We start from the raw sequence: 27,930 nt of genomic DNA on the forward strand, positions 1-27,930 counted from the left end.
AGAGCTACGTAGGTCCCAGCGCAGCACTCGGGGACAACCCCCTCTAAGGTATAGGGAGTCTACTGTATAAAGTAAAGAGTACTTATTAGAGTGTAAATAGTTATGCAAAATGTCTGTCATGTTGTGCACAAAATGTTTTCTTTTTCTTTGATTGCGAAAATGGACAATTGGGCCACTGGACTATGGGTGGCCAACACCTAAATTGTTCATAGTTAGCACCAGTGTGCTCAAACACCCCTGAAGAAAAACCCGTCCGGCGTGCATAGAGTGGGGTCATCAATGCTCTGACGCACGCCCAGAGCCTACGTTGGGGGTTTGATCGCGGCGGGTCCCCCATGGAGCAGTGTAATGGACACCCGGCAGGGAGCCACACTGGACTCTTATAGAAATGTTTAAGATTGTAACGTTAAAGAGAATGTGCCTCCCATATTGGGATGAAATGTATGACATGTTATGTTTTGTTTCTACAGTCCGGGAGTACTGAATTTAACTAAGGGGGAGTGTGGCGCCCTAGGACCTGGTCGCCACAACGGCATTGCCCTCCTGAGGGTTAATGCTGAGCCTGGAGGTAATGGGGAAATCTACTGGCCAGTAAGTTAACATCCACCGCAGTTTCTCCCTCAGGCCAGTAGGGGGAGCTCTGAACCTGAAGTTTCAGGGAGCTTCCTTAAGCCTGACCTGGGGGAGGAGTTAGTTAGTCTGTAGGGAGCAGCAGAAGTGAACAGACACAGAGTGAGCTGTCCTGTGAATCTGGGGCCTAGAGCTGGAGCAGTTTGGCCCAGAGAAGCAGGAGTAGCTGAGAGGCAGCAGAGAGACTCGGACATCGGAGTCTGTGGTTGCCAGGGTATAAAATCCGTCCCTGGTAGCCGAATCCGAAGGGCAGGGGAGCTGCAAGCCCCTGGCCCAGACACATCCAAGGTACAGCTGCAGCATCAGGGCCCGGTGTGGACCCCAGCGGAGAAGCACCAGGGAGTGGGCCTGCGCAGCCACCTACAGAGGGAAGGGACGTGCTATTGGTCCCAGCAGCGAAGAGGGCCATTGCTGGATTCAGAGAAGCAGGGTCCTATCATCACCAAGAAAGGTACAGGAGTAGGCCTCATACTCAGCTGGCCAGAAAGATCACCCCAAGTACTTTCAGGCCGACCGGATCCCCATCACCACCTGTAACGGTCTCCCAGGACTGGACTGTTCCCAGAGTAAAAGAGGAAAAGGTAAAGAGACTGTTGTTTGTGCCTGGTTCTTTCCTCGCCTGTCGGCCCTGCACCGTGTTAGTCACACAGCACCATAGACTTTCACAAGCACCAACTGTGCCCCGGGCATTGCTCCACCTGTGGGGAGCAGTACCATCATAGCTGCCATAATATCATCCCGGAGGCCTCACACAGCAGCGGAGGCTTATTAGCCGCATACCACAGGTGGCGTCACGAACACAACCATTAACAAGCAAGCCACATATTCTACTGACACCCACCAGGGCCACGGAGCCGGGCCCAGCCACCACTGACTACCACCGGACTAGTCCAGCCCGGCACCGGGTGTCCCATAGCCCTGGGGTGGGCGAGTCACTGCACACCCCCATCATGCTCCATCCCCCATGTTGCGCACCCCCTATTGTGCTCCATTCCCCATGCTGCGCACCACCATCGTGCTCCATCCTCCATGCTGCACACCCCTATCGTGCTTCATCCCCCCATGCTGCGCACCCCCATCGTGCTTCATCCCCCTATGCTGTGCACCCCCCATCATGCTTCATTCCCCCATGCTGCGCACCCCCATCATGCTTCATTCCCCAATGCTGCGCACCCCTCAGAGAGGAGTATAATAGGAGGACTATAATAGGAGGAGTATAATAGGAGGAGTAGTCCTGGGGAGAGAAGAGTATAATAGGAGGAGTTGTCCTGGGGGGAGAGGAGTATAATAGGTGGAGTAGTCCTGGGGGGAGAGGAGTATAATAGGAGGAGTAGTCCTGGGGGGAGAGGAGTATAATAGGAGGAGTAGTCCTGGGGAGAGAGGAGTATAATAGGTGTTGTCCTGGGGGGAGGTGTATAGGTGCCCAATGTGTGTGGTGGGCGTGGCCGAGTGGGCAATGTGTGCGGGGGGCATGGCTGAGTGGGCAGGGTGTGCAGGGGGCGTGGTTGAGTGGGCAATATGTGTGGGGGGCATGGCTGAGCAGGCAGAGTGTGCGGGGGGCGTGGTTGAGCAGGCAGCATGTCCGGGGGCGTGGCCGAGCAGGCAGCGTGTGCAGGGGGCGTGGCCGAGCGGGCAGCGTGTGCGGGGGGCGTGATGTGTGCGGGGGGGCCAATGCGACAGTTGTCACTGTAATGACGTCATTTTGGAGTAAGACAGACAGACAGAATAAGGCAATTATATATATAGATTATTTTTTAAAAGACATTAGGACAGGAGCACATGGTGAGTATTTGGTGAGTTTTTTACCTCAGTATTTGTAAGACAAAACCAGCAGTGGAACAATGAGAGGAAAATTAGAATGGAAACACGAGCATCACTTCCACTTCTCTCTTTATCACCCACTCCTGGATTTGTCTTACAAATAAGGAGGGAAAAAACTCGCCAAATATGCAAAGTGTAAACCACCTCCCTTTCTGATGCTTACACAATCCTTGAGGGTCTCTACGATGTGATCTTGACACATCAGGATTTGTGATAAATTCCTCCTCCGCCATATAAGCAAGAGAAGGACCAGAAAGAGAGCTGCGATAATCAGTAAGAGCGACTATTATCCGCTCAACCAATCACGGGTAAGCATTGAACCACGGGCTGTGAGGACAAGTCTGAACCCTTATAAAAATCATTTTCATCTTCTATACCCCATACTAAGTCATCGTGACTGCGTAAAAGTAGTGATTTTATGCACATTACATTACCTCATAAAGTGACATGTTTTTAAGCGCAAGTCATTGCAGTTTTCACCACTGGCATTTCGATAAGTACATAGGTTAAAGACTATTATTAACAATGATTGAAAATGGACCCAATGATATGTTTTTAATATGGCTAGATAAGATCGTGAATAATGCTTGATATCGGAAAAAGTGCTTGTTGTAGATCAGGGAGTCATTTATGTAAAGTAGTCAAATGGGTCATTATTCACTGGATGAGACATTCAATAATAATAAAAAAGCACAAAAAAATAAAAGGCCTATTACCTAGTATTACCTATACCTAGTTACAACACCAAAGTACTGTGGGATACCCAGTGATAGAAGGCGGAGATACCACAGGTGCACATTACTTATCAATGACCACTCACACATCTATCCTCCTGTGGGGGGGTATGCTTAGTATTATTGATGCAATCAGATAAAGCTTGTATAAGGTGCCAGTCACACAGATACGTGTAGTGCACCATGCCAGCTTACAGCCTCTTGGTAGCGTCCATACTACTAAATTAGGCGGGGTACCAAGCACTATATAAGTGCACTCCATACTGACAATATAATTTTAGTGTAGTTAGCCACAAGACAATGAGGACACTTGATACCATTTCCAAACCACAGTATCTTCTAATAGCTCATGTATTTTTTCTATTGTTGCAGGATGCAGCCAGGCCTTAATGTTTGTTAACTAAATAGGATGCTTGTCCATTTGGGGTATATAGTGCTGAGCAGCTTGCTTGATCTAATAGTAAGGCCTCTGCCACACTTACGTGACAAAACGTTACGTTTTTGTCACGTACATGTTAAAGGGGTGGTTTTGTCCCCGTTTGCCGTTTCTGTGGCACGTACGTGTTCTCCGTGTGTTATACGTTATAACAGACGGAGAACGGAAAGCCCTGCCTTACCTGCATCATCTGTGGTGCTGAATGACAGCGTCCGGCCAAAGCCACGCCCCACTGATGCTGCTTCTGGCCCCCAGTGAAGGAGAAGCGTTGTTCAAATTCACTGGGGGATGGATGCAGGGGACAGCCGCGGCAGACTGCAGGTATGGTGGAGGTGAGTATGTGTTTTTATTATTTTTACGCTGACACGTGTCTTTCTCCGGCACGTGTCACACGGGCCCGCATCCACACTACATCCGTGTGGTACGGGTGCGGGCCGTGTGACACCCGTGCTGCCGGAGCAACACGGACATGTCAGCGGTTTTAAAAAACAGACACACGTAAGTACGGAAGAGACACTCGTTCCGTTCCTGAATACTTACGTGTGTCCAAAACAATAACAATATATAGGACCACGTGGGCCCGTGTCTCTGGTACGTGAAAAAAAAGGCACACACGTACCGGAGGCACGGATGTGTGTCGCAGGCCTAAAGGTGTGATCAATAGGCTGAAGTCGGCATGGCGCACTACACGTATCTGTTTCACGGATCCTTTACACAAACCTTCTTTGCCTGAATTTATGGTGGGTGTGTGAGTGGTTGTTCCTTCAAATGTTGCATGGTATCAAGGTGGCCTGCTGCATCCTGCAGTATACTGGCATTGATATTGATTAGTGAGACTATTTTCTGTGAGTTATTTTTTTAAAAGGGATAGTATTTGACTATGTGCGCACGTTGCATTTTTTCATGCGTTTCCGCAGCGTTTTGAACTGCAGCATTTTAATGCAAAAATGCATGCGTTTTGATTTCCAAGCAAAGTCAATGGGAAATAAGCATATTGTGTGCGCACTGTGCGTCCAAAAACGCTGCGTTTTTTGTGACAAAAATTTGTCAAAATCTCTGCCTTTGAAGAAGCAACATGTCAATTGTTTTGAGTGTTTTGGCAGCGTTTTGGTAACATTGATGTCAATGAGAATTATCAAAACGCATCCTAAGGCCTCTGCCACACTCACGTGAATTTCACGCACGTGCCGAGAGACACGTATTTTCCCTGCGTGTTGTGTGCAGGTAAGTACGTGTCTCTGGTACGTGCGTGACACGTGTGTTCTACGTGTGCTATACGCGATAGCACACGTAGAATCAGTAATTATTATACTCACCTGGTCCTTCCTGATGTCCGCGCTGCTGTCCGTGGTGCTGATCCTCGGTCTCCAGCCCTCCCGTCTCCCCGCTGCTGCTGCTGCCAGGCAGTGAAGTGAATATTCTATGAGATTAATGAGCGGCGGTCGGCAGCAAGAGGCAGCAGCGGCAGAGACAGGAGGGCTGGAGAAGGTGAGTTAATGTTTTTTATTTTTTTCCCTGACATGTGTGTTTACTCCGGCGCGTGTCACACGGGACCGCATCCACACTACACCCGTGTGGTACGGGTGCGGGCCGTGTGACACCCGTGCTGCCGGAGAAAACACTGACATGTCAGCGCTTTGAAAATCGCACACACGTACAAACGCACACGGACACACGTTCCGTGTGGTTTTACGTGTGTGTGCCTGCTACCATAGGGTAGCATTGGTTAAAGTGTCTCCGTGCCGCCGGTACGTGTAAAAAATGACAAACACGTGCCGGCAGCACGGATGTGTGGCACAGGCCTAAAAGAAATTTGTAGCATTTTACATGCTTTTTGGATGCTAAACGCATGCTTTTTTGTCCAAATCAAAGCATGCGTTTTTGGCATTATAGTGAAGTCAAGAGGTTTCCATTTGCCCTCACATCCAGCCCGACTTTAAAAAATGAGCCAAACAATACTTTTACTTTATTTTGAACACAATTATAAAATCTCATTAATGATTTTCGGTAAATTATCATTATAGTGTATGGTTTAAACATTATTTATTTATTTCAATTTTTTCCTACTGTTTGAATGTTTAAACTTTATTTAGTTGTGTATTTGTATTGAAAACGCATCTCAATTTAAGCACTGAAAATGCATGTCAAACGCGGTCAAAACGTGGCAAAAACGCTATAAAAACACTTGCATATTTCCTGCGTTTATGTGATCAAAACCAAATTTGACAATGACAAGTTCTGCCAGAGGATGCGTTCATTTCTGCAAGTTACTGAACGCAACGTGCGCACATAGCCTAAAGCCAATATAGCCAAGCCATTCGAAAGAGTTGTGTGTTCTCTTTTCACCAATTAAATGTGACTGTCAGATAGATCTGCATAATCTTAAGACATTCAAATTTATTAATAACACAGGTCTGCAAGGGTAAAATTCTTTGAAAAGTAAGAGTTGATTTTTATATACTTTCAATTGCTAAAAATATCGCTAAAATTCCATCACGTACAGTTTTTTCACAAGCACTGACTCCATAGGCTTCCAAAAGAATAGAGTTCCATAGTTTCAAAAGGAATTTCTTCCATATTTTTCTCAAGACGGTGCTCTAACGCATTGCAGTGATATTCCTGGGCTGATAGAAAGATGTAACATTGAGTACAATGTGAGTGAGTGGAGATTCTTTATTGATTCATAAAAAAAAAAGTCTGTAAGCTGCTAGAACACAATGGCAGCAAGTATGCTTCAGAGCCTGAAGGACATTCTGAACACTTGAAGGAAAGCTATGACACTTTAGGCTATGTGCGCGGGCTGCAGATTTGCTGCAGAAAATGTGTCTAACATTTCTGCAGTCATTCCCCAGCAAAACCTATGGGTATAAAAAATGCTGTACGCACATTGCATTTTTTTTATACCTGCGGATTTACTCGCGGAATTTCCGCTGCGGAATTGATGTGCATAACGTGTTCGAAACAAAAATTAAATCTGTTCAGAAAAGAGCTTGGGATTTTTTTAAAGAAGTTGTGAACAAATTTCTAGGTAACAAAAAAGCATCCAATATCCATCCAACATCCAAAACTTAAGTTCATCATTAAGAATATGCTGAAACGTTTCAAGCCTTGGGTTGTCTGATGAATTTGAAGTTTCTTGAAAACCTTGGTGCTGTTGGCTTAGGCTGCTTTCACACATCAGTTTTTTGCCATCAGGCACAATCCGTCAAAAACATGAAAAAACGGATCCGGTGTCTGTTGCCGATGGATCCGTTTTTTCCCCCATAGACTTTCATTAGCGCCGGATTGTGCCGGATGGCCTTGCGTTTCATCTGTTTTTTGTGGGATCCGGCAAAATGTACTTGTTCGGCAGCTGAGTGAAACGTTGAAGTGAACGTTTTTGTGTCCGGCAAAAAAAACAGATCGCGCCGAAACGGCATGTTTTATAATGGAAGCCTATGGACGCCGGATCCAGCGTAATGTGTCAAAAAACTGATCCGGCCGCCGGATCTGTTTTTTTGAACTGAGCATGCTCAGTATCACACCGGATCTGTCAAAAAACTGAAGGAACTGATGGAAAAAACTCATGCAACTGATCCGTTTTTTCGCCGGATCCGTCGCATCAGTTTTTTCACTGGATTGTGCCTGATGCCAAAAAGCTGATGTGTGAAAGCAGCCTTAAGCGGACTTTACACGCTACGATATCGTTAATGAATTATCATCGGGGTCACGTTGTTTGTGACGCACATCCGGCGTCATTAATGATATCGTAGCGTGTAACAGTTATGTGCGACCTAAAACGATCACAAAAGCGGCAAAAAAACATTTGCAGCGGAGAGGTCGTCCTAAAACAAAAAATTAGCGATGTTGTTCCTTCGCTATGTGTGACACTGCAGTAGCGAGGAACATCTCCTTATCTGCCTCCACCGGCAATGCGGAAGGAAGAGGTGGGCGGGATGTTTACGTCCCGCACATCTCCGCCCCTCTGCTTCTTTTGGCCACCTGCTGTGTGACGTTGCTGTGACACCACACGACCCGCCCCCTTAGGAAGGAGGCGGGTCACCGGCCAGAGCGACGTCGCAGGACAGGTAATTGCGTGTGACGGGGGTAAGTGAGGTTGTGCGCGACGGGCAGCCATATGCCCGTGTCGCACAACCGACGGGGGTGGGTACAATTGATTGCGATCTCGCTAGCGAGATCGCAGCGTGTAAAGCCCACTTTAGAGTAAGGAGAAAGATTTCATCAACATATCAAGTAGAAGGAACAATGATATCAAAGTGGATAGAACATGAACATTATGGGGGACGACTATTAAGCGGGCTTTACACGCTACGATATATCTAACGAGATGTCGCCGGGGTCACGTCGTAAGTGACGCTCATCCGGCATCGTTAGTGATATCGTAGCGTGTGACAGCTATGAGGGAGCTGAAATACTCACCTTCTCGATCATCGCTGACATGTCGCTCATTTTCTAGAAATCGCACATCCTGTTGTTCATCGTTCCCGTGGCAGCACACATCGCTCCGTGTGACAGCCCGGGAATGATGAACTGCAGCTTACCTGCGGCCACCGGCAATGTGGAAGGAAGGAGGTGGGCAGGATGTTTACATCCCGCTCATCTCCGCCCCTCCGCTTCTATTGGCCGGCTGCTGTGTGACGTCACTGTGACGCCGAATGTCCCTCCCCCTTCAGGAAGTGGATGTTCGCTACCCACAGCGACGTCGTTTGGAAGGTAAGTACGTGTGACGGGGGGGTTACTACATTGTGCGACACGGGCAAGAAATTGCCCGTGCCGCACAAACGATGGGGGCGGGTGCGATCGCAAATGCGTTCGCACAACTAATCGACACGTGTAAAGCAGGCTTTAGATGATTCACAGAGAAGATCCGCAGGCCTTTTAAGAGAAAAGATATCAAGAGAAGCTTTGAAGGAAAAATGAAAAGGTGCAAGGATTCACTTTCAATAGTTTCAGAATAAATGGTTTATACATTTATATATATATATATATATATATATATATATATATATAATATTGTGTACATTTTTGGCCACAATAAAGATTTTTCTTTCTTGTAATTTCAAGCGCTTGTGCAAAATCCATACGTGATGGTTAAAAATAGAAATGTTTCTTAAAATCAAGCCATGACGAAACATAAGGGTAAGTCATTGAATTTGAAACAATTTTCATAAACCCAAATTTTGCATACCTGTGTAACTAATCGTTTTTCGCTATACACATACCCGTGGCAAGTTTGAGCACACCTGCTCATGCAACCATTCTCCTTTTTCTTATTGGATTGTGCATATTGTAGGTTTAGACTAAAGGCAGCAAAACCACAAATGAACACATGGAAGCAAATAGTGGCAAAAAAACACATGTAAAACAAACTAGAATATTTGTTAAACCTTAGATTTCCAAAAGTGCCCCACTTTTACAGTGAGGAGAGCATTGCAAACTCTTGGCATTCTCTCAAGCAGCTTCATCAGAACGTCAACTGAACAATCTTTCCAGCAATCTTAAATGAGTTTCCAGGGGTGCTGATGACTTGTTGGCTGCTTTGGCATGCTTCTCCTAGTCTCATCTAGATGTGTTTGATGATTGATGTCTGTGAATAATTTATGAGGGCTGTATCTGAGTTTCTGTTAATTTATGGTTTCTGAGGCTGCTAGCTCTAATTAACTAATCCCTTTCAGCAGCATTATTGGGCTTTTTTTCCTGTGACAATCCTTATGAGAGCTAGTTTTGATAATTTTCCAACTTCATTTGAGGATACCTTTAAGGTTCTAGCAAATTCCAGGGACTTAAACAATTGTGAAATAGGACTTAACACTCAATGGGACTGTGTCTTAACACAGCTTCTGTAAAACATACCTGATGGTTGCAAACACTTTTTGAAGGCTAGTGTTTCCATAAATGAACTATTGCAAGGCATTTTTGTTAATTGGAAGCCATTCCAGGTGAAAACCTGATGAAGCTGCTTGAGAGAATGTCAGGAGTGTGTAAATGTATTGTCAAAGTATAAAGTTGTAATAGGGAGTAAAGTTTAGCACGTATTCTAGTTTGTTTCTGTACTACACTGTTTGCCTATGTGTTCCTCCATGGTTTAGTTGCCTTCAGTATGAATTACAATGTGCATATTTTAATAAGAACAAGGAAAACCATTGGGTGAATAGATTTGTCTAAACTTTTGACTGGTGTGGTATATCGCTATCATCCAGTAACAATAAGAAGAAAAAAGCTGGTCCTGCACCACCACACTCCGCCTCGCACTGATGCCAAGAGGGAGGAGATTAGTCCAGGTTGCTCCACATAGGTCACTGGCCGTGGGTGCTCGTTGGTAAAATAAGTCAAATTCTCATATAGCCATCAAAAGAGTAGGCAAACAATGGCACATACCACTAGGTTCCAGAAGAAATGTTCTTTATTTATTCCAAGGATGCAAGTAAAAAGCGGGAGGAGAGCCGGGTGCGGGTCCCCTCAGGTCAGGACGATGGCCGTTTCGTGCTGAACAGCACTTCTACGGGTCCACCTCCAGAAGAAATGTTCTTTATTTATTTTAAGGGTGCAGGTAAAAGTGTGGACCTGTAGAAGTGCTGTTCAGCACGAAACGGCCATCATCCTGACCTGAGGGGACCCGCACCCAGCTCTCCTCCCGCTTTTTACCTGCACCCTTGGAATAAATAAAGAACATTTCTTCTTGAACCTGATGGTATGTGCCATTGTTTCCCTACTCTTTTGATGGTTATATTGCTATCATCCTTTAAGGGAATGCGCCATGGGTAAGAGTTTTCCACTCAGGGTATCACTTTGTAAAGAAACATTCTATAATTGCTCATAAAATTCTGGTGATGCCAGTGTTGCCCATGCAATTTATGGACTGGCATTTCTTTTAAAAGGTGGCATGTAAAGTTACTGCCGTTCACATAGACATAACTTAGGGCTCCGCCACACATCCGTGAAAACCACGTCCGTGTAAAACGGGCCGTTTTTCGGGTCCGTTTTCCGTTTTTATGTCCGTTTTTATGGTATGTGTGGCCTGCGTGTGTATCCCGTATGCTAGCCGTATGTGCGTGTGGAATGTCCGTGTGTGCGTGAGTGAAATAACTGACATGTGTATGTGTTGTCCATGTGAAATGTACGTGTGTGATGCAAAATGTCGTTACTACATGTCGGAAGACAGAGTAGCGGGATGAGAATGAACTCGGGTGAACTTCACCCGACTTCATTGTCATGCCGCGGCTCTGTCTTTGTGCCGTGTACTGATTAGCGGTCACCTGTGAAGGATTCACCGGTGACCACTAATCCCCCGAGTGACTGAAGTGTCCCCCCCCTCCCTCATACTCACCGTTCCCCGATCCCCGGCGCTGCACGGTGTTCACACTGCTCCGGCAGCTTTTTCTAATTTGAAAAAGCCGGCCGCCCATTAATCAATCTCGTATTCCCTGCTTTACCCGCCCACCGGCGCCTGTGATTGGTTGCAGTGAGACACGCCCACCACGCTGAGTGACAGGTGTCACACTGCACCCAATCACAGCAGCCGGTGGGCGTGTCTATACTGTGCAGTAAAATAAATAAATAAATAATTCAAAAAACCGGCGTGCGGTCCCCCCCCATTTTAATACCAGCCAGATAAAGCCATACGGCTGAAGGCTGGTATTCTCAGGATGGGGAGCTCCACGTTATGGGGAGCCCCCCACCCTAACAATATCAGTCAGCAGCCACCCAGAATTGCCGCATACATTATATGCGACAGTTCTGGGGCTGTACCCGGCTCTTCCCGATTTACCCTGGTGCGTTGGCAAATCGGGGTATTAAGGAGTTATTAGCAGCCCATAGCTGCCAATAAGTCCTAGATTAATCATGTCAGGCGTCTATGAGACACACTCCATGATTAATCTGTAAGTTACAGTAAAAAAAACACACACACCCGAAAAAAATCCTTTATTAGAAATAAAAAACACAAACAAATTCCCTCATTACCAATTTATTAACCCCGACAAACCCTCCATGTCCGGCGTAATCCAGGATGCTCCAGCGTCGTGTCCAGCTCTGCTGCATGGAGGTGACAGGAGCAGCAGAAGACACCGCCGCTCCGGTCACCTCCACGCAGCTAATGAGGTGAGTAGCGCGATCAGCTGCTGTCACTGAGGTTACCCGCTGTCACTGGATCCAGCGGTGACCGCGAGTTACATGACTGACAGCAGCTGATCGCGCTACTCACCTCATTAGCTGCGTGGAGGTGACCGGAGCGGCGGTGTATTCTGCTGCTCCTATCACCTGCATGCAGCAGAGCTGGACGCGACGCTGGAGCATCCTGGATTACGCCGGACATGGAGGGTTTGTCGGGGTTAATAAATTGGTAATGAGGGAATTTGTTTGTGTTTTTTATTTCTAATAAAGGATTTTTCGGGTGTGTGTGTTTTTTTACTGTAACTTACAGATTAATCACGGAGGGTGTCTCATAGACGCCTGACATGATTAATCTAGGACTTATTGGCAGCTATGGGCTGCCAATAACTCCTTATTACCCCGATTTGCCAACGCACCAGGGTAAATCGGGAAGAGCCGGGTACAGCCCCAGAACTGTCGCATATAATGTATGCGGCAATTCTGGGCGGCTGCTGACTGATATTGTTAGGGTGGGGGGCCCCCCATAACGTGGAGCTCCCCATCCTGAGAATACCAGCCTTCAGCCGTATGGCTTTATCTGGCTGGTATTAAAATGGGGGGGACAGCACGCCGAATTTTTTAATTATTTATTTATTTATTTTACTGCACAGTATAGACACGCCCACCGGCTGCTGTGATTGGGTGCAGTGTGACACCTGTCACTCAGCGTGGTGGGCGTGTCTCACTGCAACCAATCACAGCCGCCGGTGGGCGGGTAAAGCAGGGAATACGAGATTGATTAATGGGCGGCCGGCTTTTTCAAAAGAGGAAAAGCCGCCAGAGTTTTTATAACAGTCGTGCAGCGCCGCGCTGGAGATCGGGGAATGGTAAGTATGAGAGAGGGGGGGGGAACTGACCGACAGACAGCTAGAGGGACAGACAGACATAGAGACTGACCGACAGACATAGAGACCGACCGATGGACTGAGGGAGAGAACGAAACATAAAAAGAAAAAAGACTGACATCACATGAAAAAAGCACAAAACATACAGGGAACAAACAGAGATGCGTCCGTGTCACTCGGACGTGCGCACAGACCCATTGACTTTCATTGGGTCCGTGCTGCGTGTTGCGTGAATAAAACGGACATGCTGGCGTGAGACACGGCCCACAAAACGCATCACGGAGACGGACTAACGGACATAACCAAAAACGCAAGTGTAACCGCTGAGATATAGTAACATTGGTGCACGTTTGGCCGTGTCTCCAGTATACACGGAAACGGACCAAACACGCACGTGTTTCACGGATGTGTGTTTCAAGCCTAAAACTGTGTGTGCCATATTGTATATCCACATTGCAGAGGGTCACCCATGGAGGGTATTTTATAGCTTTAGAAAGGATATATAGAGAGAAGTTTTCCTGCAAGTTCAGTAGAAGACAGATACCAACGATGCATTAATAACACATTTCTTGGTAGAAGGTTGTTGTCATTCAAATCTCCTTTCTCATCTGTGAAATAAAGAAAATTATTATTATACATTGTAGTCCGGGTGCCTTATTTTCTAGTATCTTCTGTCTGTACTGAATTATTTAGAGCAGATAAAGGGCAGCAAAGAAAAATAGGAAAAAATAGATTCCCTAATCTACTGAAATAGAACTGTGAACATGCGTGACTTACTGCTCTCTTCAGAGGATTAGGTGTGAAGCCCAAGTCCCAAATAAAACTAATTGTAGATTCTGGATTCACTAAATATCAGCTTACATAACATGCTTCCTATTTTTGTAGCTATAGCAAAGCCTGTACACTGTTATGCTTAGTAAAGGGTTTCTGGGGGGGCAGAGCATGATATTAGAACTTAAAGAACTCCATATAGTACTGGGTCTTTGGTGCCTATCACAGAGTGTACTTTTAAAGGGTATCTCCAATTATACAGAAACAGAATTATGGTGCAGGCACCTGGACATTATAGTTTTTCTAACTAACATCATTGACAAGCCATTGTAATGGTCTTCTTAAGCAGGCACAACACTCAAAAGACAAAATAATACAACCTTATCATAGCTTAGAGCAGATTTCTCATTGTATGTGATGTAAGTATACAGCTTTGATCTCCTGGTCTAACCTCCTGCATGATTAGCAAGCACAGTGATTAACGCTTTTCATAAAAGGTCCCTTTGGGGGAGGGACAGCACAGCTTAATATAGCAGTGTCACATAACAAAGCCTTCAATTACGGTAACTTTCCTCCTTGCCTACCACCAGCAGCATTTCAATACTGACCCTCCCCCACATTGTCTGCCTGGAGATTAAAACTCAATGGTGTCAATATCATACTTAATGAGGAGTAAAAAAAGATGGACGTTTCTTGTTGATTGCACTGCTGCTGGAAAAGTAGTTGTTCCATGCTGTTAGTGGGCAGTAGTAAATGTGTTACACATTTATTACACTGACTTCTTTTTAAAAAAAAAATAGATGACTTACCTATACTATGAGGTGTATTTTTTTAAAGAATTCAGTAGAAACTTGAAATGCATAATAAAGCTACTAGTGAAAACTAGCACAGCGTGGAACGATTACTTTTCCAGCAGCAACATGATCAACCAAAAAGCTCCATCTCCTTTTGCTCCTCAATATGTATATGCAGATGAAGATTTCCTTCTATCCGTGTTTGACTGGAGCAGCTGTATATGCTACGGACATACAATGGCCTTGTGACATACACAAACTGGTCAGGTGAGCACCCCACTCACCTTTACCTAAATTACTCTACCCTATATTGAATCACCCTATATGTGACTGTATATCTTTTTTTTATTCTACAATATCACACTTATGTCTATTGTGAACTATTTGGAATCGCAACGAATTGAAATCAGAGTAGGGTGTTATATCTCTTACAGAAGTAGTACAGAACAGGCAGGTTATTCCTGTGTGAGATGTAACGGCAGCCTAATCTCACTGCAGAACAATTACAAGTTGCTTAAGTAAAAGTTACATAAGCATGAATGCTGACACGTCTCTGGAAAGGCAGTGGATGGAGCAGTATAGCAGAGGTGACATTACTATGAGAGGTATGTCGTGAAACTGAAATGACACAGAAGAGGAAAAATGGGTGTCTTATCTGGTGGTACCAGAAAGAAATTAATTAGGTGCACTAATCTAGTACGGGTTATAGACACAACCACTATAACCACGTGGTGAGGAAGGCTGCTGCAGAACCCAGGGAGATAGCATTGTAGGAGATGGAAGAAAAGGGTTAATTCACACTGCCAGAAGATCAATGGGAATTAAAACATCTGATTTTATTGTTCGACGCGTTTCGAAGCTTTATGACTCCTTCTTCAGGAACAAAAATCAATAATGTACATTACCGAACAATAAAATCAAATGTCTTAATCCCCATTTATCTTCAGTGAGCTTCTTCTGGCAGCACAGATTAACTCTTTTCTTCCATCCCCTCCATTTCTATGAGAGGAGGAGATCTGGTAGAAGGGTTTGTAATATGACAAAGCTAAACTTAGCTGCACTGCCCCTCCCCCCGCACTGACTCATGCAGGAGGTCAGACCAGGAGATCAGAGCTGTATCACTACATCACAAAGGCTGGGGTCACACGAGCATATTAAAAATTGGTCCCATTTTCATTCAGAGAACTAGGACGATTTTTTTCTCATTTGTCATCCGTGTGCTCTCAGTGTGCTGTCTGTATGCAATATCTTTTTTTCTCAGCTACTACTATTCATTTACAGTAATTTACAGGACCACTTACAGAGTTCTATGCTACAGAAACAGAATAGTAATGTATCCACAAGAAAACGATGGTCCATATTCTGTCCTTGTGACGTCCGCTTTTTTCTTGCACCCATTGACTTGTATTGGTGAGTCTTGCATGATTTCGGCATCCACTCGTGACACGTTGCAACTTTTTTTCTCATCCAGAATCTGAATGAGAAAAAAACTGACCATCGCCTCTAACTCATTGACTAACATTGGTCAGACTACAATGCGATAATTTCTGGCATTGCACTTGTCTAAGTCATACGCCCGTGTGAGCAGAGCCAAACATTGAGAAGCCTGCTCTAAGCTATGGTTGCAGCCATGTTCTTTTATCCTCTGAGTGTTGCTGTCTGCTTATAATTGGTTAACATAATATGGGGAGAAGTACACACTCCCGGAGAAAACTGTCTGATGACACCCACTTGGATTTTAAAAAGTTAACTCATTAGGCTCCAAAAACTTTGATTGCTATTATTTCTACATTGTAGAGACATCTGCATCCCATGTGTCTAGTCCAACATTTGAAAAATTTGGCAAACTATACTTTATAAATACTGTATGATAGCATTTACCTTGCTTTGTGTGGAAACACTGTTTAGGCTCTTAATAGTACATTATTTTTGCAGATAGCAGTACTGTATTGTATTGTTATTTAGGTGAGAGAACAGAAGTGTAAGTAAGAAATACAATGAACAAAAAGGCGGTCCAGATCCCAATTGAATATCATAAAAGATTTTTGCGTAAATACAAATATGACACAATAACTTATACATGAGATAAAACAGGAGACAATCATAAAGCCGTAGATGTAAAATAAAAAAAATAATTACATCCATCTAATAACCTCCCTTGTAGAAAAATGCGGGGTATTTTATAAGGTGTCCCACGAAATAAGCATATAATAGAAATGAACTGCAATACAAATTTAGCACTTATAAATGATGAGAACTAGAAATTAAATAACATATAGTACCCTAAGACAAAGTGGTGCAATGGGGGAATATCAGGGGAAAATAAGGTCTTCACTTGTGTTTCACTTGTTAAAGCTTTGTCAGGCGACACTGAATATTTAAAGAAGAGAAGTAAATAAAGGCAATAGATTTGACATACCATTTCAGTACTTTATTGGCCCACAGCCACAGTGATAAGTCTGCAGCATAGGGAGAGTGGTTATGTGCCAATTCAGAACTGGACAGATGTTCAATTTACTTTGTAAACATTTTGTTGCCTTCTGATGAAGCTTGGAAAAGCAAAACATGTGTGATTCCTTTTCTCCTGAAGAATATATTTTTTCATTTTTATGCCTTTTATTTATGCACTGGTACTTAGATTTTTTTCATATGGGAATATATTATCACATCCTACTTTTATATCAACTTGATTCTATTGTCATGTCTGTCTTTCTGAATTATGAGACTAGTGACAAATTCAGGGCTAGAAAGTCATTGCCATATACACCCCAGTATTTAAATGTAGTTTCCTTCCTTTCAGCGGTCTAAGGGTTAATGTCAGGTTTGCTTTCCAGCAGTTTCTGACTCCAATCACTATATATACCCTCTGCTGTGTGAGGTGCCGTTTTTCTGATCTGATTCATTTGGATATTTGGCAAGGAGGTGGAAGGAGCTGGTGGAATCCTGATCGCAAGTTGCTGTAAAAGCTACAATCCTGGTTTTGACTGGGGCACTCTGTTGTTATTTTCCCCCTGTCTGTCTTTCCTTCCTCAGGTGTATTTTAGTGCAGTGGTGAGTCTAGCATCCCTTACCGGCCAGCTCACTAGCCAGGTCTATTATAGGGCTTACCAAGGTCTCAGGGATCCTGTTTGGTGACAGGTGTGGAACTTGTATAGGTACAGGTCAGGAGGGAAGGGTACAGCTGCAGGTGAGTGAAGGAGGTGTCCTATCTTCCCCCTCAGTTGTGCTAGGGCCCACCATTGTGAAAGTGTCCCTGGTGTACCCTTTGCTGTGTTGTGTGTCTCGTCGTACGCCATACTTCCCTTAGTCACTAGTGTGACATCTATTATCGTCTTTTCTGTTCACCAGCAGCACCCTTCAAAGAGGGATTGTGGAAGATAGCATTGCTGATTATTGATTTGGATTCATATTTGTGATTATATTTGCATTGTTGTTAATTTACATTATTGTGTCAATTTCTCAGGATAGCTTATATAGTATACAGTAACATTTGTGTTATTATTCCTTTTGCCCATTTGATACATGTACAGTACAGTGTATAGCATCTTGATGTAGGGAAGGTGTTATGCTTTTTAATATATAAATCAGCATATGAAATGCTTTTTTTTTTGTTTGGTGTGGTTTTTATTTTTTTTATTTGTCAAAATACGTCTGCGAGGAATAGTAGAAGTTATGTTATAAAAAGACAGTCTTGGGTGTCCTCATTTATCAGCATTTAAGTACTCATTGTATGACAAAAACCATATTGAGGAGAGCACCATCCTAAATAAGTCTGGCTCTGGTAGGCATGATCTGTTTATTAGCTTTCTTACGATACAAATATGTCAAACTATTTATTTTTATAGTATATTATACTATTACAACAAAATAATGTCCATTTTGGCACTTAAATGAGACTTAGTGTTTCTATAGCAGCATCATATCTTTGTCACTTGCTTGTTATCACAATAGCTGGACACAGAACTGTATCAAACATACCAAACATCCCAATGCAAGTATATAGAAGGTCATCTAGTGTCGCAGCCTTTCGAAATGTACTGGATCCCATTGTTTAGTGCTCAAAATTCATACTTCTTCTTCTTATACCATATTTCACATGAAGTTGTTCTTAATCTTGGAGATCTATAAAATATGGCAACAAATATTTTAATAATACAAAAAATTATCAAAAGTTCAATAAAAATGATAAATTAAATTGCTTAAATAAGAAATATCAATTTAAATATATACCGGGCTTATCAGAGGATGATAAAATGGTAGTATTCGAATTAAATATTTCTCGAGTGCTATTAGGCCTTGTGGCCATGGACAAAAGATCATGAGGAATTTGAAATCTGCAGTATCTCCCAGAAAATCGCACCAAAACTTTGGTGAGTTTTTTGTGTGTTTTTGATGTGGATTTTGATACGGAATTTGATACGGAATTTGATGCGGAATTTGATGCGGAATTTGGTGCTGATTTGGTGCAGATTTTAACCATTGGATTTGGTGGGAAAATATGCACCAAAAATGCAGGAAAACCACCCTGTGGGAACAGACCTGTGGATTTGTTGCGGATTTGTTGCAGATTTTCGACCTCACATTCACTTGCATTGGCAAAATCCACAGGTAAATCCACAGGAATAATTGACATGCTTCAGATTTTTCCACAGGGAAATCCGCACTATTTCCGCAGCGTAAAAAAAACACAGCATGGGCACAAGATATCAAAAATCCCATAGAAATGGCTGGGGACTCACTGTACTGTGGATTTTGGAGAAATCCAAGTCAAATCCGCAAAAAAATTGTGACAAATTCCATGATAACTCTGTAGCATGGGCACAGGGCCTTAGACCGTGTTCACAAACTTCGACAGTTTTCAAAGTGAGTGCAGCTAAAAGCAATTTGACATTTAACCGTGGCCTGGAAATTGAGTCCAATTAGTCAAAATATTACAAAAAAAAAAAAAATTAACTAGAGTAGTACATCAAGGGTGAAAGGATGGTAATGATCCCTAAGGCCTCCTTCACACGTCCGTGTCTCCGGTACGTTTCAAGTGCCGGAGACACGGGCACACGTAGACCCATTAAAATCAATTGGTCTGCGGTCACGTGCGTTTTCTGCCATGGACTGTGTGTACTTGTGGAGCATACGTGTGCCCATGTGCTCCACACATAGACATGTCCGTTTTTCTCCGGCATCACGGGTGTCACACGGACTGCACACGGACCGGACGGTTGAGATCCGTGTGACACGCACTGAGAAAACACACGTGCCTGTGAAATAAAAAGAATTTTTCTACTTACCTTCTCCAGCTCTGCTGTCTCTGCCGCTGCTGTCACTTGCTTCTGACCCCCGCTCATTATGCTCATCGCATATTCACTTCACTGCGGGCCGGGAGCAGCAGCAGCGCAGAGTCGGCAGGGCCAGGGACCGCAGATCAGAACAACGGACAGCAACGCCAGGGACAGGTGAGCAGAAAGTTCCTATTCTCTGTGTGTTATCATGGATAACACACGGAGAACACACATGTGCCATACACACGGCACACGGAGGGCAATACGCAATATGCACCTTTGACACGTCCGTGAAAAACGTGCGTGATTTTCACGGACGTGGAAAGAGGCCTAACATACTATTACTGTATTTCTGGAATACGCATATGAAGCATCATTAGGGGACAGAGGCTACAGTCACTAAAACTGCCTCTGCCCCTCACTGAAATGAAGTGTCATCAGTGATGCCTGTTTCAGGGGTTGGGCTAGTCTCTGCTCTACTGAGCATGCATGACTAGTCATTTCTGATGGATGCTCAGTAGATTCTTGTCACTGTGCAAAAGCCACACTGCGCTCTGTGCCAGCTCTGATCAGCAGTAATGAGACTGCAGGAAAGCGCTTTGTCAGTGCGCATTGTTTTTATACCTGGTGTGCAGAGACCAGCTCCACCTCTGCAAGTGACATCACTTAATGGGGGAGGTGCTGGTTTCTGAACGCCGGGTATTCTTACAATGTGCATTAACGTCACTGATGGCGCTTCATTTCAGGAAGAGTATAGAGACTGTGGCAGTGACCACAGCTTTTATCCCCTGATAATGCTTTGTTTGAGTTTCCCAGGATGCACTGGGATTCTCAAATCAAGCGTCATCAAAAAAGGAAGTAGGGAAAAAAATAAAGCAGTTAGTGTAGTAAGGAAAAGAAGGTGAATTTTTCATTAAAGGGAACCAATCACCACGATTTTCATATATAAGCTAAAGCCAGTGCTATACTGGCACTATCAGGCTGATTCTATACATACCTTTTGTGGTTAGCTCAGATATTTAGGTTTTGAAATCCAAAAAAGTAAAGTTTATAAAATGAGCTACTTGTTGAGTGGTAGTTGAAATGGAGCAGATAATATATTCATAGTTATCCCCTCCATCTGTTAGAATTAGCAAAAGTATTATACAAACAATTCACTTTGTCTGTTGCAGGACCTGTGTGAGGTCATACCCATGTGACCAGAAAGGGCAGGGCCTCAGCAAACAAAGCTGATACCAGGTCACATGGGTATGACCTCACACAGGTCCTGCAACAGACAAAGTGAATCATTTGTATAATACTTATGCTAATTCTAACAGGGGGAGGGGATAACTATGAATATATTATCTGCTCCTCAGCTGCTGTAACTCAACAAACTGCTAATTTTATAAACTTTACTTTCTTGGATTTCAAAACCGAAACATCCAGGCTGATCACTACAGGTACAGTCATATGAAAAATAGCTGTTGCAAAACCCAAATTGTTATAAAGAAAAAAAGTTAACATTAATAGGGGTGCCCAAACTTTTTCATATGACTGTATGTAGGGAATCAGCCTGATAGTGCCATTATAGCAGTCTTTAGCATATATAAGAAAATCCTGGCGATTGGTTCTCTTTAAAGTACATTAATAAATAGATTAGATTGTTGCATTAAATAAATAGGCATTTAGGATAAAAGTGAATTTGTCTTTCAGTTCACTGCTTTAATGCCTTTTGCGCATCTTACAATTATCGTGCACCTTTGCGAGAAATGTACTCCAGTCAGGAATTGTAGTATATTTCTGGAGTAAATAAAGCCACTAAAGGGGCATAACTGTTCATGTTTGATATGCAGGCATTGTCTTGCCCATTCTACCTATACTTAGCCCGTACTACACCTAAATTCATGTAGCTGGCCAGGACTGGTATGAAAACACCAAAAGTCGCAATACTTTTGCGCAACTTTCGAATTGCAAAAACATATTGTGATGTAAAACCCTTAGTAAATCGTCCTCATAGCTCTTATTTGGCACAAGAACTATGGAGGTGAATTACCAAGCAAAATGAAAAATATATTAAAAATACGACATAACTAAAGTATTGCAAGTTGGAGCAAGAAAATGGAATTCATATTATACTTAAACATTTTTGTGGGGGTTTTTTTACGTTCCACCACAATTTTGAAAAAGTGTGTCGAGGTAGAGAATATAAAATGCACTGAACTTATTCACGACATGCTGTTTTTCAGTATAAATACTGAGCTACTTTCCTTGGTCTACTAATAAGCTATATTTAGTTTTCCTCTGTTCCTATAAAACTCCCCGTCCATCAAAGTGAAAAGGAGAAAAAAATGTCTGTCTACAATGATTAGCAAGAAATACATTATTTCTGCCAATTTGTAAATTCATGTATCTTTCAACACTATTCATAATCTATTTATCCCCCGCTATTCTATTGCCTGATCAATTATGATATGCTCATTAATCAGAGCTGCTTTATGATGATGTCAAAATCTGCCATGACGGACATGAAGCAGTTCCCAGTTGGATAATCGATTATTGAAAGCACGGTTGGATTAAATTCTTTGTGCATTAGGTATACTGATTCAGCAACCCACCGGACCAAACACAAATCAATAAATCTTTTTAATTTTTTTTTTAAGACCAAACTTTTAACATTTAAACTTTCCGCAACAAATCAAGATCACATGTAATCAATGTAAAGTGAACATGTTCTATAATATATATTATACTGTATATGTATATATAATATACATAGGATATTTAATTTATAGTCTTGAGGCTCCAAAAGAGGTGATTAGTATAAACCTATCCATCATAAAGACCAATAATTTTGGATGCTTAAAATGCTAAAATAAAATGTGAATTAATGAATCAATGTCATAGAGAAACTTAAAGGTGAATGTGAACTAAGGGATTTCCCAAAGTAGATTTCCCAAGGAAACAATATTTTTAAACAATACGAGAGGGAACCAAATGCTTCCCATATAATGGCCTGGTGTTTGTTTCCCTCTCTATACCTGTGTCATGATCCTTGGGTCATTTTCTCATCCCTTGCTTTTGAGCAATACAATTCTTCTGTGTTGTGTGCAGATTTTTTCCACCCAAGTAAAAAATGGCTGTAATCACCCTGGGCTAACTCTTCTCTCTTCATGAATCCTATAGTTGCCACATGGGCTGCCACTATGGTAGCCATGTAATTGATAATACAAATTTTTAAGTGTACTTTTCATATAAAAAATAATAACTTAGTATATAGAGTAAATATCAAACCTTAAAGGGAATCTGCATCACGGGGTGGCAGGGGATAACAAGGGACTGGGGCATCTAAACTGGCCCTCAGGCTAGGGTGGACCCTAGCTATCCCTGATCCCAGAGATACATCTGAAGGTGATGATGTCTGAGCCACCTTTCTACCCCTGCTCCTCACCAGCTCTGAGCTAGTAATCCATCCTTCCCTACCCCGGGGGGGGGGGGGGGGGGGCGGGACAAGAGTGTGTAAATATCAACAGTGATAGACAAACAGGGGAAACCAAAATTCTATCACACTACACTGTCACAAAGAGTAATCAGACAACAAGAGATAAGGAGGAAAACAAAGCAGGAAGGGAATAACCAGATGACAGGAGGAATTCCATTGCACACCAAACAACACATAGTAATTCCCCAGAATGGAAACCAATAGCACATGGACCAGTTTAGCAGAAAGCTATAGTTGGCACAGGAAGACAAATCCCTCCATCTTCAAAAGGTGGGAAGTACCTGTGATAGGTCTCCCGTAACATGTGATCCAAAAGGTAACCAGCAGGTTAGCAGAAATTAGCTCTTGTTAGTCCGATCACTAATGGTCACACAGCTGGTCGATGCCCAAGCCTGTCTGTACAACTCAGAAGCGCTAGAGAAAGTATAGTGAGGAGTGTCAAAGTTTGTGGTCTGAACAGAGTCTGATGCCGCCATGACACTTGGCGAATTTAGAGAAAAACACTGTGTGAACCAAGATTTTGCTACGCCATCTAAGAGCAGCATAATGTAGGAAAAGAGACCCTGATTCCAGAGATGTATCACTTAGTTTAGTGGGTGCAATAATTGTGAAACAATCAGAGCTTTTAGATGTAGCATGCCGCAGAGCTCAGAAAGGTAATTTTGCCACATCACATTTCTCTTAGTACATTGTCTATTGGCAGTGTGCTGCTAATCATTGCTGGTGGCATAGTTGGACTAGGAGGCATGTGAGACCTAATAAGATAGTGCTAATCTTATGTTGCTAAAACAAACATTGTATTGAAAGAACAGCACACAGCCTAATAAATGACACATCCCTGAAATCAGAGTTTCAGCCTCTACCACAAACTGTCCTCAGAATATTGAGCAAAAGCCTGCAGACAGATTCTCTTTAATGGGAAATCAGAGACTGCCTCCATTATTGCAGCCATAATTTTTTTTTCTTGAAATACTGCAGCGTTTCAGAAAAAAAACCATAATTTAACCCCCTCACGACATCCGCCGTACATGTACGGCACATTTCAGAAGCAGGTGTTTGGAGCTGGCTCACGGGCTAAGCTCAGTCCATATCCAGCAGGTAATGGTTGTGTATTACAGCCAGGACATGCTGCTAATAATAGCTTTTGTTAACCTGTTAAATTCCACTGTCATACTCTGACAGCGATATGTAACACATGCCGGCATAGGGCTGTGCCATTTTAAGCACCCAAAGCGTGCCAGTGATGTGAGTGCGGGTTGCCCATGGGTTGTTATAATGGCAGGAAGTCTGCTGAAGACCTAGGTGCTTGTCGTAGTAGCGCTCCTTTGAAACGCTGCTTGTGACTGGACTACTAAAAAAAAAGAGACTGTGATTTCTGCTATAGCCAGCAGTCCTGTGTATAGCACAAGCGATCAGACAATTGAGAGTTATAGTCTCTTTAGGAGCAATTAACACATTTTCATGTTCACACGTCACATTTGTTTCAACTTCAGGACTATATTTTATAGAAATTGGATTTTTCAACTATCAGATCCTTCAATTGTTTATATTTTCTGTACATATTAGCATTATAATATTCACAGCTTTGTTTGAAATTTTCTTTAGTTCAAACTTTCCTCCATTATGCATATTGTATATTACCCCAAGAGAAAATGCTTTCAAAGTTGTCTTAACAATTATTAATTATGGTTTCTGAGTAAAAAAAAAAAACACTGAAAGAAATGCTGCAACATGTTATTACCCAGACGCATGCCGAGCAGAAACATTAGCGCTAATGGAGCTGTAACACAATTATGGCAGCTTATGCAATCATATCTTTGATTGGACATGTTTTTTTAAGTAGGTTATCAACATTTTTGTTTGTGTAAATTAAGGTGCTTCTCAGATATGATGTACAGAACTCTATGTCCCTCTATGTATTAGTTTTCCAAGAATTGAGGATTATATGTTATTTTTAACATTTAATAGCAGAGCAAAATATAGTGTGGTAAATGTGTGCATATCAATATCAAGAAGCAATATTATTATTTTTATAGATGTAGCTCTAGTAGTAGGAGAAAAAGTCCATGAACGCTGCTGGATTCCATAAGAAGGGTCGTGAAGTCCCATAGGGCGTACAGACCTCATGACAATTTAGAGACTGAAAATTAAAAGGTTAAATTATTTGAAAATATTTGTAGGGTAAAATTCTCGCATGCATGCAGGTAATCTGATTGGAGGAGAGGGGTTGAGGCTGGGTTAAGGGGGGCAATATAAGGAGAAGAATAATAATCTCTGAGAAAATGCCATATTTTCAGATATGAAAAATGGACAAACTCCAGGTATAATATAAATCCTATCAGAAAAGATGGAGTGAAAATGTCCAGAGATGGGAATATCTTCAAAAAATACAAATTTTTATTGAACAATTGGGCTGAGGAGAACAGAATGGATTTTAACAGGGACAAATGCAAAGTCCTACATATGGGTAAAAGAAATGTAAAAAGCATTTACAATATCGGAGGAATAGAACTAGGGGAAAAGGAATTGGGCATAATAGTGGATCCCAGATTCAGCATGAGCCAACAATGCGGAGCTGCAGCTAAAAAGGCCAACAAAATTCTGTGCTGTATCAAGACAAGCATTGAATCTAGATCAAGAAAGGTAATTATTCCCCTTACTCTGCCTTGGTCAGACCACACCTGGAATACTGTGTACAGCTCGGAGCGCCCCAATTCAAGAAAGATATCGATATATTGGAGCAAGTCCAGAGAAGAGCAACCAAGATGGTAGAAGGTCTGCAAACCATGTCATATGAAGAACGGCTAAAAGAACTCGGGATGTTTAGTTTGGAAAAGAGAAGGCTGAGAGGAGACTTAATAGCGGTCTACAAATATCTGAAAGGTAGTCACAGTACAGAGGGAAGTACCCTATTCTTACAAGCACAAGGAAGTACAAGAAGCAACGGGATGAAAAAGGAAGGAGATTCAGATTAGACATTAGGAAAAACTTTCTGACAGTGAAGGCAGTCAGGGAGTGGAACAGGTGACCACAGGAGGTTGTGAGCTCTCCATCACTGGAAATCTTCAAGCGGACACTGGAAAAACATATAGCTGGAATGCTTTAGGAAAGCCTGCACTTGAGGGGGTTGGACCCGATGTCCCTTGAGGTCCCTTCCAACTCTACCATTCTATGATTCTATGGATTACAAAATATAAAAATATGAAGGTAAAAATATGGAGCGCGTACAAGGTGCAGACAAGATGAATAGTACGTCAGAAAAGTCCCACCACCACCGCATCCCAACACCATATCGGTAAGACTTGGATATATGTGACAAGACATTGGTATAGCATATAAATAAATGCAGTGATGCGTTTCCTTGGCATGGAGATTGACTCTATAGCAATGGAATGCAGTCTCCCAGAAGATAAAGTAGTTGATTTTCAATTGTCGGTAGCTGCTTTGAAGCCAGGTAAGATAGTCCGTGTGAAGGTAGTGCAGTCTTTGTTAGGCAAGCTTCATTGTGCTTGCCGTGTGTTTTGCAGGCATTTGACATCTTCCATGGCAGAGAAGACTTCCTCGGTTCATGTTGTTCCCATTATTTGGGTAATTAAGGCTGATCTGGAGGTTTGGGATGTGTTTTGGGAAAATTACAATGGTTGTACGTTGTGGATGTTGAAACTGGTATCAAATAGTTGTTTGCACCTTTACACAAATGCTATTGGTTCTGCGAGTTTTGATGCATTTTTTCATAGTCATTGGTGTTCAGAGCAGTGGCCTGACTCATGGCAAGCAGCAGGTTTGGTGAGGAATTAATGTTTGCTTGAAATTTTTTTTAAGTTTTAGTGGCAATTGAGCTTTGAGGGGTAGGTTTTGCTGACAAGAAGTTGTGATTTCATTGTGACAGTTTGTTGGTGATTCATGCAATAAATATCGGACAAGTTCCTCTCATTAGTAGCCTATCTGTGTCCTTTGGCATTATGGTGTTTTGAATGAAATGTGTATGTATTAGCTAGGCATGTTCCAGTGGTGGCCAATAAAGTGGCTGATGCATTTGTGCCGCCCCCGTGTCAGCAGCCGGGCTGCTCGGATCCGGATCCGCAGTGGCTCGAAGGGTGACCGGACCTGGGGGTCGTGCGGCCACTCAAATGAAGAGGGTATTTACAGGGGATTGTGTTAGAGCTTGTGACGCCAACCATGGTATGTGGTAATTTGGAGTACCACTGCTGCAGTTGGGAGTACCCGGGGGTGATGGAATGGGGCAGCCAGGTGTTAGAAGCCTCCACGGGTAGGGTGATTGCCCCGGGACTCGGTGATGGTGTTCAGGGAGTGCCGTGGGGAATGAAGGGGGTCACTTGCGTACTCACTCAGTCCATTAAGCTGACACCGACAACTGGATAAACCAAAGTTCTGGATACCGCTGCCACTGAGGGGAGCTAGTTTGGGTCCCGTCCCCAATGGTGCTGCCTGGTGATCCATGACCTGCCTCCTGGCACTAAGTTCTCTTCTCTGTTGGTTCCGGTAGTATGGAACTTGCCTGGTCCCGCTACCCACTATGGCTAAGTGTGGGAGCTTGCTCTCAGGGTTCACTCTTGTGATTGTCTGGACCATTTTGGTGGAAAGTCCTATCCACCTCGTTGTGCTTGTACCCCGATTTTGGAGCGGGTGGAGAGCGGATCTTGAAGGCTCTGTTCTCGTTGGTCAATTGTCAGGTTGCCTGAAGCTACTCCCTGACCTAGGGTCCACGTACCCCGTCGTGCCCTGGTCCCAGCCCGGTGATGGTGCAAGGCCGCCGGCTGTGCTCCTCGACAGTTCCATGCCCCTTGCCACGATCCCCTGTGATCAGGGGTCCAGCTTCTCTAGGCCCAGACCACCATCTGCTACCTAGACAGTTCCTAGGAGCCCTGCTCCTGACCTCCTCTCTCCTTTCTTTCAACACACTTTTCCTCTTCTTCTGACACTCCTGACACCCCTGAACTCCCCTAACCAACCCCCCAAGTGGGCAACAC

General features: G+C 43.3%; 1 protein-coding gene across 2 annotated transcripts in view; it reads right to left on the reverse strand.

The window, feature by feature from the left end:
• The window catches only part of RASGRP3 (RAS guanyl releasing protein 3), a 183,600-nt gene that overhangs the window by 102,403 nt on the left and 53,267 nt on the right, over positions 1 to 27,930 (reverse strand). The window contains exons 2-4 of one of the 2 annotated variants that reach the window (XM_075338148.1): positions 18,161 to 18,304; positions 13,120 to 13,225; positions 2,886 to 2,948 (exon numbers count right to left, since the gene is read on the reverse strand). In XM_075338148.1, the coding sequence (XP_075194263.1) occupies positions 2,886 to 2,948; positions 13,120 to 13,225; positions 18,161 to 18,230 (239 nt within the window). In that variant the 5' untranslated portion in view covers positions 18,231 to 18,304. Of the gene's footprint in view, positions 1 to 2,885; positions 2,951 to 13,119; positions 13,226 to 18,160; positions 18,305 to 27,930 lie in introns of those variants that run through there. The other variant, XM_075338145.1, reaches the window with a different exon arrangement.

This window comes from Anomaloglossus baeobatrachus, chromosome 3, assembly GCF_048569485.1.
Source record: "Anomaloglossus baeobatrachus isolate aAnoBae1 chromosome 3, aAnoBae1.hap1, whole genome shotgun sequence".
In the NCBI taxonomy this organism is placed as follows: domain Eukaryota; kingdom Metazoa; phylum Chordata; class Amphibia; order Anura; family Aromobatidae; genus Anomaloglossus; species Anomaloglossus baeobatrachus.